We start from the raw sequence: 14,784 nt of genomic DNA, 5'->3' as shown, positions 1-14,784 counted from the left end.
TTGCGCGTTTCGCACAATGTTTTATTGTTTCTATCTTTTGATAATTGTCGCCGGATAACTTGAACTGTTAGATAGTCCAATGGGGTCACCCTGCCGCCTGCCGCATGAAATGTTTGCTTGTGTTGCTTCCTTTTCTTGAGTAAAAAATAATGCTTGAGAGCGGCGAGTTCCTTCATTTTGCTTTTGGCTTTGTTGGTGAATACTTTTGCTTTTGGCTTTGTTTGTGAATAGATTTTAATGGTAGCCTTTTGGGGAAAGCCTTGCTCTTAACGCACAGGCTTCCTCTACAGAGAAGAGAATGCTGCTGATTGTGCAAAAAAAAAAACATGATAAATTAGTCTGAACGCTAGAAACAAAAGTCAGAAAATAAAAGTAGACGTTCTTTTGTGAGAAGTGATGGCTAGCATGCAGGGAAAATGTCCCATCCCTGCTTACATACAGCGATCAGAAACTTTGACATCACAATAACCCCGACTGTAAACCACCCTATAAAAAAACAATATTAAACAATTAAAATGGAGAACACACAAAGGCAAATATGTATACAAGTGTATTATAAATTATTATTATGATTATTTCCATTATTATTATTATTATTATTTATTTATTAATATTACTATTATTATTACTTTTAAATTTAAAAACCTAATTAAAGCTCAAAAGCTGGAGAACAAGGGGTGCAAAAATAATGTCGTATATCTGGACATGTGTATTTCCTATCAATATTTTGTTTATTTTCTATTGTTATGGAGTTTAACCCCTTGTGTATGTCTACTGTGTCTTTTACTGTGGACTAAAAACTACATGGACTGCATGTGCAATCTACATGTATGTATTGGATAAATTTACTAGGGAGGGGTAGGGGGCTCTTTCCATGATGTATTTATTATTGGTCTAGATTTAGGAACCCATAGAGTAGAAAAATGATCCTATTTATTTGATGGTCTGGCGTAAATAAAAGGGATTTTACGGTAGAATCATGGCTGCTTTTTGAGTTATCGCAGGAGGATTAGAACGTAGGATTTGTTTTTTTTCTCATGTAATTCAAATGAATTCTCTATTCCCTTTTTTAAACTTGTGCTTGTGAAATTTTGCATGTTCCTCCGAACTCATTCCACCCCCCCCCCCAGGAAGAGCAGAGAGTCTTATTCACCGAGAAATGAGATTTCTCAGTCAACACATGGCTCGGTTTGTATAGACAAAACTCATATTCGTAGTAATTCATGGGATTTCTTAAAAATGCAGGGGAAAAAAATGATTTACATAGTTATTTTATAAATATTTTATAGACAAAAACACTCGTGCCAATGAAAGGTAAAGAAAGAAGAAATAAATAATTGACTGATAAAAGATCAAAAAATTATCCGTCGCATAAAGCAGCGATACATCCTGTGAATTGTGTTTTTTAAATAATAATTGTGTTTTTTTTAAAATAATAATAATTTTCAAGTTGATGCTGAGGAACTCATACATGTCACAGGCGTGAACAGGGAAAACATGCGCAGCACTACGCTTGCTACGAATTTTAAACACAATCCCGTACGTTTTTATACACCCATATCTTAAAGATAACCTCGATGTTTCAGGTTTTTTGGTTTTTTTCCCTTAAAATTATATTTAGATTTTTTTCTTCTCCCAGAGCTATCTATTCTGCGGAGTGCATTGGTAAGGTGTGAAACGTGGTAGGCACGTAATAATGACATTAGTGGAACGAGCACACTAAATGAAAGGGTTTGGCAATAAAGATATGTGAGGAGCGTCATCAGGCACTGGCCCGCTGAGTATTTGCCCAGTTTGCCCGATGGCTAGTCCGAGCCCGTGTGCAATTAAATGGGAACCGATACCTTCAGCCTCAAAATGTGAAATCTCCCTGAAAATAACGTGCGTAACCCCTCAATCGATCATTATCATATAACAAAGTGTTGTGGTAATTATGGACATTAGTAATTGCCAATAAATTAGGTTTATTTTGGGCAGAGAATCCCAATTCTTCCTCGAACGGCTTCAATGCATGAGAAGGTTTCACGGATCTCTTTATATGTATCCTTATTCTTAAAGGAAGGAATAAACCGAACACGTTTCCAATTACATATACAGATAAGAAGGGCAGTGGCAAAGGCAGGGGTTAAAAAGGGGGCGTTAGACTAAACGTGAATAACTTTACCTCATACCAGGTCAGCACTGGCTAAACTGGGAAACACTTGTCGGGCCACTGGGCTAGTGGGGTTGGACAATGTCTGAACCGCATGATATAATGGTGCTGGGCTTTTATCACTGATTACCACGTAGCCGTTGTTGTCAGTCATGTGATGTTTCAGCCGCATTCCAAGCACCACGCTGAGCTGATGGTTTATGGCAAGGCTAATGAAGTCCTGCGTATGCTAATGAAGTCCCTTTCTTCATAGACCATAAAGTGGCTTCCTGGATGATTAAGACTGAGACATTCTATTGCGTACCACAAATCAGCACTTAGTTTGTTGGCCTAGAAAACTGTACTGAGGTTACACACTGGCGGGAGTTCCGTTTAAAGAACCCTTAGAGTTTCCTTTAGGGTATAAGATCCCAGGAGGAGGGCGTTCTCCTCAAGTACCCTTTTTTTTAAAAAAAAATAAAAAAATATTATATTTACAGTTTCCGGGTATAATATGATGACGTTTCTTGTGTTTAGTCACCCAATGGGCAACACTGTGGGAGTGGGATATGCTGGGGTTTAAAGAATCGTGATAACTGTGGCTTCATTGTGTGTGAGATGCAGCTTCCCAGAAGAGCATACTTGGCATCTGTCCCAAATTAGCCAGGGCAGTCCTGCTAGTCAGGTCCCCGGAACGTGGGCTTTCAATACTTCCTTCCAGACATCTGAGGTGTAATTGTTGCTATTAATTCAGCGTTTGAAAGGTTCCTAGAATATCAAAGAGCCTTCTGAATAAAAGCTGGTTGCCCCAGGTTCTATTTGTCTGATACCGGAGATCATTAATAGACGTTTAGCTGGGAATTATGAAGTCACCCTCCTGCGCATGTGATGAAGAGCTGGTCGAAGTGATTCTCGCATTGGCCGCTGACTGTTTTCTTGACTGTGAGGAGCTGGGCAGCCGGCCAAGCAGGAAATGACAGATCCACAGGCATTCGTGTTGTGAAACCTTCCGAGGGACTGAAGCGAGGATACACAAGCTGTTTACACATTCCTTTACTCGCAGGGAGCGTGGCAAGCCAGGCCGTTCCCGTGTATCTAGCATGATGAATCCAGCTCAGGCCTCGGACCGGGCTCCACGCGTGATCTCTAACACAGAGCTCTGCTCAGATGGGCACCAAAAGGGTTAACTCACGGAATGTCAGATAGTTTGCATTGCAGACATAAAGGAGCATGCATTCCGTCTCTGTCTGTCTGTATATCTATGTACCTTGCTGGCTTATTGAGTTTGTCAGCTTCATTTCATTCTTTTGTTGCACATTCATTTGCACAAACATTCTTTAAGTATGAATGAATTACACGATCGCATAGAACACATGTAACCATCTCCGCCACGGTCGACCCACTCAACCCCTTCTATAATCCACGCAAACAACCGATGCCCTGCAGGGGACGCTACTGACACCAGGCTCTGCCTGCTTGAAAACAGACCAAAATAACGAGCCACCTTTCATATCATTTATCGTATATGGAATAATTCAGGGACCCGTGCATTCCTCGATATGAGGTTTGGTACTTTATTTCAAATGTTATCAAAGAGGCCATAATCTAAAATTTGAGGGTCGGAAGCTTTTAAAGAATGTAAAGCAGTTTTACTTTACTGAGAGGGTGGTAGATAAGTGGAACAGCCTCCAAGCAGAGGTAGTAGTGGGTAATACAGTGAGGGAATTTAAACACGCATGGGATAGGCATATGGCTCCTGAATCTAAGACGAGACCAACGACTGATTAAGGTCTGAGTCTTTACAGTAGGAGTCTAGGCGACTAGACGGGGGCCGACTGATTCCTTCACATTCTGTTTCTGATCTAACAGCTTTGTATACAATACATTATATTTACTAACCCAAGAACATGAAAACTCATTCTTTTTCCTCCCCATTAAGTTATCTCTCCTCTATTATTAAGTTGCTGATTGCCGTTGACTGGTTCAGGCAGCCTTCAGGAGTGAGGGGAAGGGATAGAATTTCAGGGCAGATTCTGCCTCTGGTCTCCTGGAGTCTAAATAAAATATCTCCAGAACAATGAATCCGATTGGCAAACCAAATAATGTACACGAAGATTCCGCGAATAACTGGCGCGGAGAGGACTGTCTGGCTGTAATAATACTTTGCAGACGCCGCGCAGGTACGGCAGAGCCAAATCGGGTCAATAATCTAAGATACGCCCCCTTTAAAACCGTACGGCTTCCTGGATTTGATATATTTAATGCAGGATTTCACATAATCCCCTCTCAAGCCACAAATTACGTCGTGGCCCATTTTCTATAATCAAGGTATTTCGGGTAAAGCAGGGATTCGCGGCAGCGGTCTCTAAAGACACCTCAAACAGCCAGACACTCAAGCCAGAGTTGAATCTTAACTCCCATTACCCTCGGCCAGAAAATATAACTTTTCTGCTGATCGGCCCCATCTAGTCTGCCTATTTTTTCCTGCTGTAAAGACTCAGACCTTAATCAGTCGTTGGTCTCATCTTAGATTCAGGAGCCGTATGCCTGTCCCATGCATGTTTAATACCCTCACTGTATTAGGAAAGTTCCGCCATCGTGCTCTGCGACCTGAATCGGCTTTACCTGCACAAAGGGCTGAGCCAGCCCTGCATAATGTATAGTCATAATGAGATTACAAAAAAAAAAACATTAATTATACATCATGCAGGGCCAGTTTTGGTCTTATTGCAGGAAATCTTACTGGAGTTGAGCCCATAATTCATAGTGAGGTCAGGGAGTTGGTACTCTCCCCCAAACTCACATATTAGTGAATGAATATACAGGGTTTGTCTATTAACACATTTACCTTTACATTTAAAAACAGCAGACTCCCATTTGGTTCTTGGCTTGACATACGAGGTGGTCCAGGCTACAGTATTTTATTGCCCCGTTCCTTTTTAACAAGTCCTTGGGGTAGCTAACAAAGCTGCAGAGACACCGGCCATCGCTTCGGTAACAGCTCGTGCCGTGCGGAGCGCGATGCGGCGCGTAGGCGATGACATATTTAACGTGACAGGTGCTAATCTTACCGCGCATTCGTCTTCATCCCAGCCCACGCGTTAATACAGGCGTGCGAGAATAGCTCTGTGCCCCCCGAGGTGTCGGCACACGGACCACACAGGTTAAGCTCCGCTGAAAGCAATCAAGTCGGATCGTCTGCACAATTATTTTAGTTGGATTGAAAAGCTGCAACCCTTTGAAATTTGGGAAATCTTATTTCTGCAGTAGAAGCGCAGACCCCGTCTCAACCACTTGTCCTCCCCGATAGGCAAGAATATTTTTCAGATGAAACATAGATGCCAGGAGGGGCTCGGAAAAAAAAGTGTTCTAATGATTGATCACGCATGCACACTCTCATTGAGCTGTTTTCATGGACATTTCTGGCTGTAACAGATTGGCAAAAGGGTTTCTAACCATCAATTAACTTTTTAAACATAAACTTGGTTCAGCAAACAGAACGTGCCATTAGAACACAGGAGTGATGGGAGTGATAAAGGGCCATTAGAACACAGGAGTGATGGGAGTGATAAGGGAGTGATAGGATTGATGGGAGTGATAAGGGGCTCTGTACGCCTATGAAGAGATTCCATTAAAAATCAGCTGTTTCCAGCTACAAAAGTCATTGACAACATTAACCCCGTCTGCGCTGGATTTCTCATTCATTTCAATGTGTCTTAATGGGCAAGAAATTTCTAAGTGACCCTAAAGTATTGCACAGTGTGTGTGTGTGATGGTCTGTGATAATACCCAAAGTGCGTTGGTTTGCGGTATGGTAGATGCCGGGTTCTATAGGTTAGTCTGTTGGGGATCTTACCCCCAGTAGGTAGGATAAAAAAGAGAAAGAGAAAATAGGAGAAGTAGGAAATAACACATTTTTTGTTGGGGGGCATTCCCCAAATTATTTATTTCCAAATATTCCTTTAAATAACAACCGCTCCCCCCCAAACCAGCTTTTTTAATATTATAACTATGAAGAGCCGGCCGCTGGGAGCAGCTATTGGAGCAGTCATTTGTCTTCGTGGTCGCAGGCAGACTAGGCAGGATGGGGTTAATCGCGCCGTCCCTTTTTGGAAGCTCTTTACATTAAAATGTTGCGTGAAAAGGAGTGCTGTTATCGCGCGTTTCTGTTTAGGAGCCTCTTGCGAGGTCCGTTACCAAAATAAATGCTAATTGATAACCCAGTGGATATGAATTCTAACTCCCATCATGCTCAGGCACCCTGACGGCATCTGGCAGTCCATGTTTGGACCTGCGTTTTGCATCTAGGGGTTGCAGTGCTTCAGCGGACAGTTTTCGCTGGCTGAGTGTGATGTGAGTTGTAGCTCACAAGTCTTACAACCTGAATACGCGGAGCTTTAAAGTATTTTTATTGCGTCCCCTCTTCACTCGGCCTTTTTAAAAAAATATTTCCTGTTTCCAAAACCACAGGAGACTCCGCTGCTCTATTTAAAGCCCCGCGTATGAATGCAACGAAAGTATCACCAGTGCAATAAAAGTAACCCCAGCTGTATCTGCAGTCACATCGAGCTGTAAAATACTCCGAGAATGTATATTGTCTTGCAGGGTCTGACACTCCACGCCCCTTATATCCTCCTATACGGCTCCCCAGTACTGCCCTCCACCCTCTATTGCCATCTAGCCCCTTATTATCAAACGAGACGGGATGCCCATGAAGACCCCACCATGAAGATCGTTTGGCGGTTACTTAGTGAATAATTCCAGGGTTCATTCATTCACCATTAAGCCGCATGGGGGGGCATTGCTCTGCATTTACCCAGGAGAGCTCTTTACGGGCAGATTGTGGCGTTCACCATCGTCCTCTTCACTTCCTTGAAGACAGGAGCAAGTGAGAGTCCCGAGACGTTGTGTCCCGATTGTCTTTTCCTTGGGTTCCCCGCCGCTTGTGAAATCTTTGAATAACTTTAAAGGGGTACGTGCCCTGCACACACCGGGAGCCTTCGGGGAAGTGTGTATGCCTTTCCTTCCCACCGCCGAACGTTTGCCTCCCTTACGCAAAGTTTTACGACATACCATAGACAACAAAGAGACCTTCTTCTTAATTGTGCACTCATGTATGTTCGCGTGTCGTGTAGCTTTCATGTGTCGGTATAGATAATTTAGTAATTGTGTCTAATTTTTGGTACGTAGCGGCATTTGTCCGCGGTCGTTGGATCTCAGTATGGTTTTCTTAGCTAACACACTACATATATATATACATGGAGGTAGACATGTTTATCCTATGGAGGTGACCCTTTAAATTGTCCCAAGCCCCGCCCCCTTTTCTTTGCACATGTCCCAATTATCTTGTTGTAAATGAATGAGGGTACCGTCCCTCCCCCTGCAATATATCGAATGGCCAAAGAGGGGCGCTTTTTGTTTTGGGGGTGTGGCTAGAGGCCCGGCTGGGGGCGGGGCCTTACAAGACTTTTTAGGTGACTTTTGGGACCTGTTGATAGATGTTTAAGGCATTTAGAAGAAGAAGAATGTGGTTTTTTTTACACGCTTTCATTTGCAAACCCATTTTCTGCTGTTTCTATACACATTATCGGGGCTTTTAGGGCAGTAGAACCATGCGATACCCTCATACCCAGCAAACATTCTGAGATCCTAGAAAAAAGGGGCATCAGGGGAGGAAAGAGGGGCATTTAGTGCCCAAATAGGGACTGTCCCTCCTAAGAAGGGACACTTGGGAGGTATGCCCAGGCAGGTGGATACCCTGTTAGATATGATTTTTGTTGCGTAGACGGCTTCTCACTGACAATAATAATTAATTGTTATTTTATGATTTGCTGTTTCTAGGACACAGACAGAAGCTTGATGACTCTAAGCCTAGTTTGTACTCTGAACGGCTCAGTGATTTAGGGCGATTACCTCATCCCAGTATGAGAGTGGGGGTCCCAACTCAGAGTCCTCGCCCCACCATGAATTCTGCACCAAGTCCTTTTAATCCACAAGGACAGAGTCAGATCGCAGGTAAGGGGCAGATACGTGGTTAGGTTATTATTTGGGGTGGGGGGGTTGGTTGTCAATTATAAACCTATTTATTCATTTTTTTTACACTAGTCTCGGTTCCCGGTGGAGGCTGCGATACGCAGTTCATATGTGCCAAGCTGTGTATATTGTTTAATAGCCTACGTTACAACGGGGTGTCAAAACATTCACACAACCTGCTTACACATGGGTCATACCCGTCACAATATCCGCTAATATACCACGTCTCGCGTACCACGTGGCTGTTTGAACATAGCAGGGTACAGATACCTGGGAAGGGTTTGCCCCCGAGTCTCAGGGATTTTGCGTGAAGGGGCAGATTCTCAGGGGTCACACTGAGGTGCTTATGCTACCGGTATGTTGTGGATGAAATCCCTGCTTGAATGCAGGTGGCTCAATTAATCTTTAAGGTTTCCATGAGGAACCGTATTAGAGCCACTACATAGAATCTTCACAATGGGCTATCGAAGGGTTAATATTCCATGAGTCTCTGGGTCCTCTGATTAAAAAAAAACATTCCCAGGTATGAATATAGTACAGAAACCCCGACAAAGAACGAAAAGAGAGCTATCCACGTTCAAGAGTTAATATTAACCTTTGAATGGCCGGAGAGGCGAATGCATTCCATCGACATAGCTGGAGATCAGGAAGCCTTCCCGCGCAGCGTAACAATATCATCCCGAGCGGTAAAAGGTCTGCTTTATATCAGCCTGAAAGTTAAAAAATAATGTTAACCCCCCCCCCCCCCGGAATTGGAATAGTGGAGTTATTATAAAAACGGAGTTAAAAGGAATGAACTCTGCATCTGCAATTTACGAACACATTGTAAACTGTCATCGCCAAGCGTTAGATCTGCTAATTGTGGCCTCCAGGTACTAATTTATTTCCTTAGCGTCGGGATCGCGGAACGCAATCAACTTATTAACGGCCAAACGCGCCTTTTCAATTCACTTCCCCCGGTTTGTTGGTAATTGCCCCAGTCTGTGTGATCTTCCCGGGGACTGGCGCGGAGGAGACCTGGACGGGGCAATTACGTGGTATCTCCCCTCCTTCCAACCAAGCAGAGCCTGAGAACGCAGCGTATTATCTGTGCTTGCTTTCAGGGTGTGGTATTATTATCAAGAACATCGACAGTAGCAAAGATTACACCATGGGTCACCATTTCCCAATTCAGCTTCTGGACCGCCTAATGTGTCCCACGCGTTTCATAAAAAAAGCCGTAGTATCTCGAGAGAAAACCAAGTCCATAGTTTAAGCTGATACTTTTATTATTTGGTAAAGTTATATAAGCTTTCAAGATCTCAGAGGTCTCTTCTTCAGATGGAAATGACAAGACGTTCTATCTTGCGAGAAACCTAGTGGAACATCTGTCATCTTTGGCTAATCATTTTTTCAGTTTAGTTTTGGGGCAATACATTCTCACTTGATTATTACTAATATTTATTGATTTATATAGCACCACCCTATTCCGCAGCGCTGTACAGTTGGCATAATAAATAGTGCATCACAGGAACGATTTGGACTCACGGAACACAAATAATGGGGAGGGCCCTGGTCAAATGAGCTTACAATCTAGATACAGAGACTGTTGAACAGCGGTTAGAATGTGCATTTATATTTTACTTTTTTGGGAGTGTTTCTTAAATATGGCGGGACTGAGAAAGCCTAGTATTTTAGATTTTTGGTTGAAGCAGATTTTGCTTGGCAGTCTTCATAGGTTTGTGATGACATCAGCCCTAGTTATGACATCGCTCCATTAGTCCACTAATCTGTATCCAGGATGCTATTCATACATGGGAACTACCCCGGGGTAGGCTTCCCGGAGCTCTCCGTCTTCTAGGGGAGCGACTTCATGTAGGGCCAGGGCTAGCCCCAGACAGTGAGAGAGAACTGGCTATGGAGAAGAGGAAAGTGGGCGGGGAGTGGGCGTGGCCACACACCGCTTTTCTGCAGAACTGGGAAACTGACCCGGAGACCTGGGGATACCTGGAGACTCCTGGTCAAACCCGGAGAGTTGTTGAGACACATGGTCTTCTAAAGCCATACGCACAAGGTCGGAAGTTTGACTACTCATCGGGGAATGTCACGTCCTGTCCCCCCCCCCAGGATATAGTAAAACAATCCAGTAATGGCTGCCTCCCATGTGACAATTCTTTAAAAATAGAAAAAAAACGCCCTTAGTCCTCATCGAGTATTTGGAACACCGACCGTTACTTGTAACAAATGATCAGAGGAACCCATCCTTTCACCAACAGAGAATGTTGCGAGTCTTTGGAAAGAGATGAGTTAAATCCATCTGTGTGTATTTTTTTAATTTGTTTGCGAGTCTTGCATTGAATATCGGAAGTTAGATAAAAGAAACCCCGGTTCCTGGGCACATGCGGCACACGAACGCCGTGGCTGAGCTTCAAAGTCAGAGCGCAACTTGTTTGGAAGGAGATAACTTGCAGCTCTCTGTGTTTGAAGCTGGGTGAGCGCTTTGCTTGCGACTCAGACAGGAAGACGCGAGTGCCGTTTCTGTACCGGAAGCTGCTCTGTGCATGCATATCCCTCACATTAACCCCTTCACGACAATGCATTGTCAACCCGTTGTCCTGAAGGGGTTAAATGCTGCGCTTTATGGCACTTAGCTCATTCATACCTGCAATATATCGGCTCGTCATTAAAATGATCATTATTCTTCTCTAATGCCCCCTCACTAAGCTCATCAGAATCCGCCTGCATCCTATGCTTTTTAAAAATAAGTTGTTTTTTTTTTAACGTTCCTGCAGTTTTTAAGAAATTTACAATAATAGATCATTTTTGACGATTCGTTTTAGAAGTGATGCTTAGAGGTGTTGCTGGGATCTGGGCTTTATCAAGACTTTTTATGTACGTTTGTGATACACTGATATTTATTTCAAACTCTTAGAAGAAGAAGAAGTGTGTGTTTTGTTACACAATTTATTAACCCATTCTCTGCTGTTTGTATACATTGTTATTGTGGCTGTGGAACACTCACACACAGCAAACATTCTGAGCTCCAAGGAAAAGAGGGGCATCAGGGAGTAAAGAGGGACATCAGGGAGAAAAAAGGGGCATCAGGGAGTAAAGAGGGACATCATGGAGTAAAGAGGGACATTAGGGAGTAAAGAGGGACATCAGGGGGTAAACAGGGGCATCAGGGAGTAAACAGGGGCATCAGGGAGTAAAGAGGGACATCAGGGAGTAAAGAGGGACATTAGGGAGTAAAGAGGGGCATCAGTGAGTAACGAGGGGCATCAGGGAGTAAAGAGGGACATCAGTGAGTAAAGAGGGACATTAGGGAGTAAAGAGGGACATCAGGGAGTAAAGAGGGGCATCAGGGGGTAAACAGGGGCATCAGGGAGTAAAGAGGGCAGAGGGATTTGGGGCCCAAGGGAAGACTGGTCCTCCGAGACAGGGACATGTGGTAGGTGTGGGATAGACAGATGAACACAGGAAATAAAGAAAGGAAAATCATGGCAAGCATCATGCTGTACGAGAAGAGGAGTTTGAGCCGGCTCAACTTCCACACCGACGAACCGACCGCCTTGTGTTGGGCTTTTGTCCACATTGGCTCACCTAGCGACAGATATATTTATGTTTAAAAAATTTTACACGTATCATTTTAGAAATTAGGAGTAGAACAGTTGACAGATTTCACCCTAGAGCCCTAAACCTGAACTACCTTGGAGAAAAATGATTCTTAGAATATCTAATATGTAGGTTGTGATTGTAGGTATGTTTGGACCCGTCGATGGTGGCCCGGGGAGCACTAGTGTCCTCTCATCCTGTTTTTTTTTTCTCCAGGGCTTTACCGGTGGTTCTTTACGGCAGTTTTCACGGCACAAAAAAAAAACCATTTAGTTTCCATAAGTCATATTGTTTGCTTTATTTCATGTTATTTCATAACATTTTTTAACCAAAGGAAATCAAAACTGCACGGTTCCCTGCAAAGCCAATTTATGCGAGAAGTTACACGCAGAGATATTCGATCCAGGGCTTTATGGGTCAGACTAATGAGGTCTGGTTTAGTCATCGAGAAGCCATTCCACCCTTACACAACTGTCTAACAAACCACTGGACGTAGACAGGAATCAGGGAGGTTGGAGGGATTGTCAGGACTCTGTCCAACCCCTGACGTTTTTCGGACAGTTTAATAGGATTAAAGGTACTTTTCCTCTTGGAAGAGCTTTACTCGACTTCTGGTTAATGCTGAAATTGGATAATTGAGTATTTTGGCAAAACTCACACGCAATGGCCCTAATATTTGTCTTAGCCGTATCCACCTCTAACGGACGTTAAAAATACGAGACAAGCTAACATGCAGCGAACGGATAAATGTGAAATCACAGATTTTTAAATCCTATTTAAAAAGCTAAAGTGTCATTTATTTCATTGGGTCGAATTAAATATTCTTAAGCCTATTATATTAATATGTGGACAGTGCAGATTAAAAATTCAGCTTCAAGAAGAATTTCTTTTGGTTGTATTTTCTTGAGAAGACCATTCAAAATCACTGGTGCAAACAAGAATTATGCAAAAAATAAAATAAAAAAAAAACACCAAAAAAACAACATTGTAAAAATTATCAGATGTGTATCCCTGTAGCTGCTTTATATTCAAAAGAATTTCCAGACCACATACACACCCCGAAGGGTTAACTTTGTTTCAACGAAAAAAATATATATTTATTGATTCCGCTGAAGAAATTGGGACATTTTCCCTGGATCGAGGAAATATCCGCGTTTATGATAATCCAGATAATTCTGTAAATCCTGGCTTCAATCCCTTTCTTCAGTTTTAGAATTAGGGTTTCGCCACCTAAACAGTTATTACGTTGTAAATCTAAAGCTTAAGGACGTGATACAATTGTTTCGCACAGCAGGCGTTTTGGATTAGATGTAGACATTGGAATGCAGCCCCATATGTAAATAGTAGTCATTTGCATACAGGGCTGGGTTTGTGATGTGACAATAGCCGAAGAGCTGACAGTTCCTTTCTGTTTTGTTAGATTTTTTTGTTGTTTTTGGTGCTGTGCAGAGATTCAGCAAATGACTGTATTTTTCCCAACCTGAGTTTAATTTTGTATGGCTCTCATATTCTGTAAATAGTGTGTGTGTGAGGATAATTGTTCTTCTATACAAACTCTGTTGACCCTAGGCCATCACTGGTCCTCATCTCATCACTGGCAAAGTGTGTCTGGAATTTTTATATTTTTTTGTAACTAGAGGAATAGATGGGCTCCTTATGGAGTTTTGATATCAAGAACTTTAGATCCCTTTTATGGAACGTTAAAGACCTCTGTTACTAATCTGTAATTTGTTGAGGCTACATTTGAGGAAACCATATGTTCTGAACGTTGGATAGAATAAGGGGGAGCTTTTTTCCCCCCTCAATGAAGATAAAAATACCAATGAGGCTCAATGTTCTTTCTCTCTCTGATTTTTAGACCCGAGGCAAACACAGTCATCACCTCCATGGTCCTATGATCAATCATATCCATCCTACTTGAGTCAGATGACATCTCCATCGATTCATTCCACCACTCCATTGTCCTCCAGCAGAGGTACAGGGCTTCCAGCTATCACCGATGTCCCCAGACGCCTTCCAGGTAACTAAGAGCCCACACCATTTCATCACTGCTTCTTACCACCCATTTCACACCACATTACGATTCACTTTAACAAGAGGCTATTGGTTTTATGGAACAGAAATGTTCATCGGGTGGGACCGCGGTAACCAAAATGTGATCCAGGAGCCATGAATGGTGCTAATGGATGGACCATATGGATTATTACACATTTTGAAAGTGGGACATCTTTGTCCCCTTGCAGGAGATCAAATGTTGAGCTTTCTCAACATGCCAGGTTTTGAAATGATACATAGCGAGAAGATGGTCCTCGATGTCTAGAACAATTCCAACATAGACTCAAGAAATTTAGAAGCTGCTTGGGTAAAATATTTTCTGGAGTGGTTCCGTCAGGGCTCTAATTTTCATATTGAGGTTGTGTTCCAAATAACATCCCAGAGAATGTAACAGGTTATGCAGATCGCTGGCTGATGTAACACTCGCCCGTTCCCCTCCAGCAAGACGGCTTTTAATCCCGGCCGGAGGAGCCGACGATCGGAAATTAGCGGGCAGACTAAACAGACACATTGTTCGCTTGTGCCGATATTGTCTTTCAGCTTGTTCATTGGTGCTAATTATGTTAGTGTGTAGGAGTTATAATTGAGAGTCGCACCCAGCTCTGCCCAGGTTGGTATGTAATATTTCCCCGAGCCAAGGAAATCATCTCAGCTGGTAGTACAAATAGCGACATAATCAACATAATGGATTTATTTAATAAACAAAGGAACCTAATGTTTCCTGGCACCACCTAGGGACCTTCTACCACACCCAGCATTGATACTTAACCCTCTTACTACGGTTAGTGGAATGCGGACCAAGTGATTCAATCTACACTCCATACCAGCAGACTTTTATTCGCAGTCCCTAGTTTTGGCTCTCTGCAAAGTTTTAAGAACAACTTTGAAGGCGTTAAAAAGACGTAGTTAAACTTATCATGGGAACATTTTTATTTTAAAGTCAGGTGAAGAGAGAACGGGAGTTAAATGTT

The 14,784-nt window shown here is 42.8% G+C and overlaps 1 protein-coding gene across 1 annotated transcript in view; it reads left to right on the top strand.

Moving 5' to 3' along the window:
* RUNX2 (RUNX family transcription factor 2) overlaps nt 1-14,784 on the top strand; it is a 91,245-nt gene that overhangs the window by 71,261 nt on the left and 5,200 nt on the right. Inside the window, exons 6-7 of the mRNA XM_089499186.1 lie at nt 7,973-8,146; nt 13,617-13,778. Coding sequence (XP_089355312.1) covers nt 7,973-8,146; nt 13,617-13,778 — 336 coding nt within the window. The remainder of the gene's footprint in view (nt 1-7,972; nt 8,147-13,616; nt 13,779-14,784) is intronic.

Source organism: Sceloporus occidentalis, unplaced genomic scaffold (assembly GCF_023333645.1).
Source record: "Sceloporus occidentalis isolate IW3139 unplaced genomic scaffold, rSceOcc1.0.p SCAF_131, whole genome shotgun sequence".
NCBI lineage: Eukaryota > Metazoa > Chordata > Lepidosauria > Squamata > Phrynosomatidae > Sceloporus > Sceloporus occidentalis.
The sequence above is the reverse complement of the archived record's forward strand: the minus strand, read 5'-3'. Positions and strand labels throughout refer to the sequence as shown.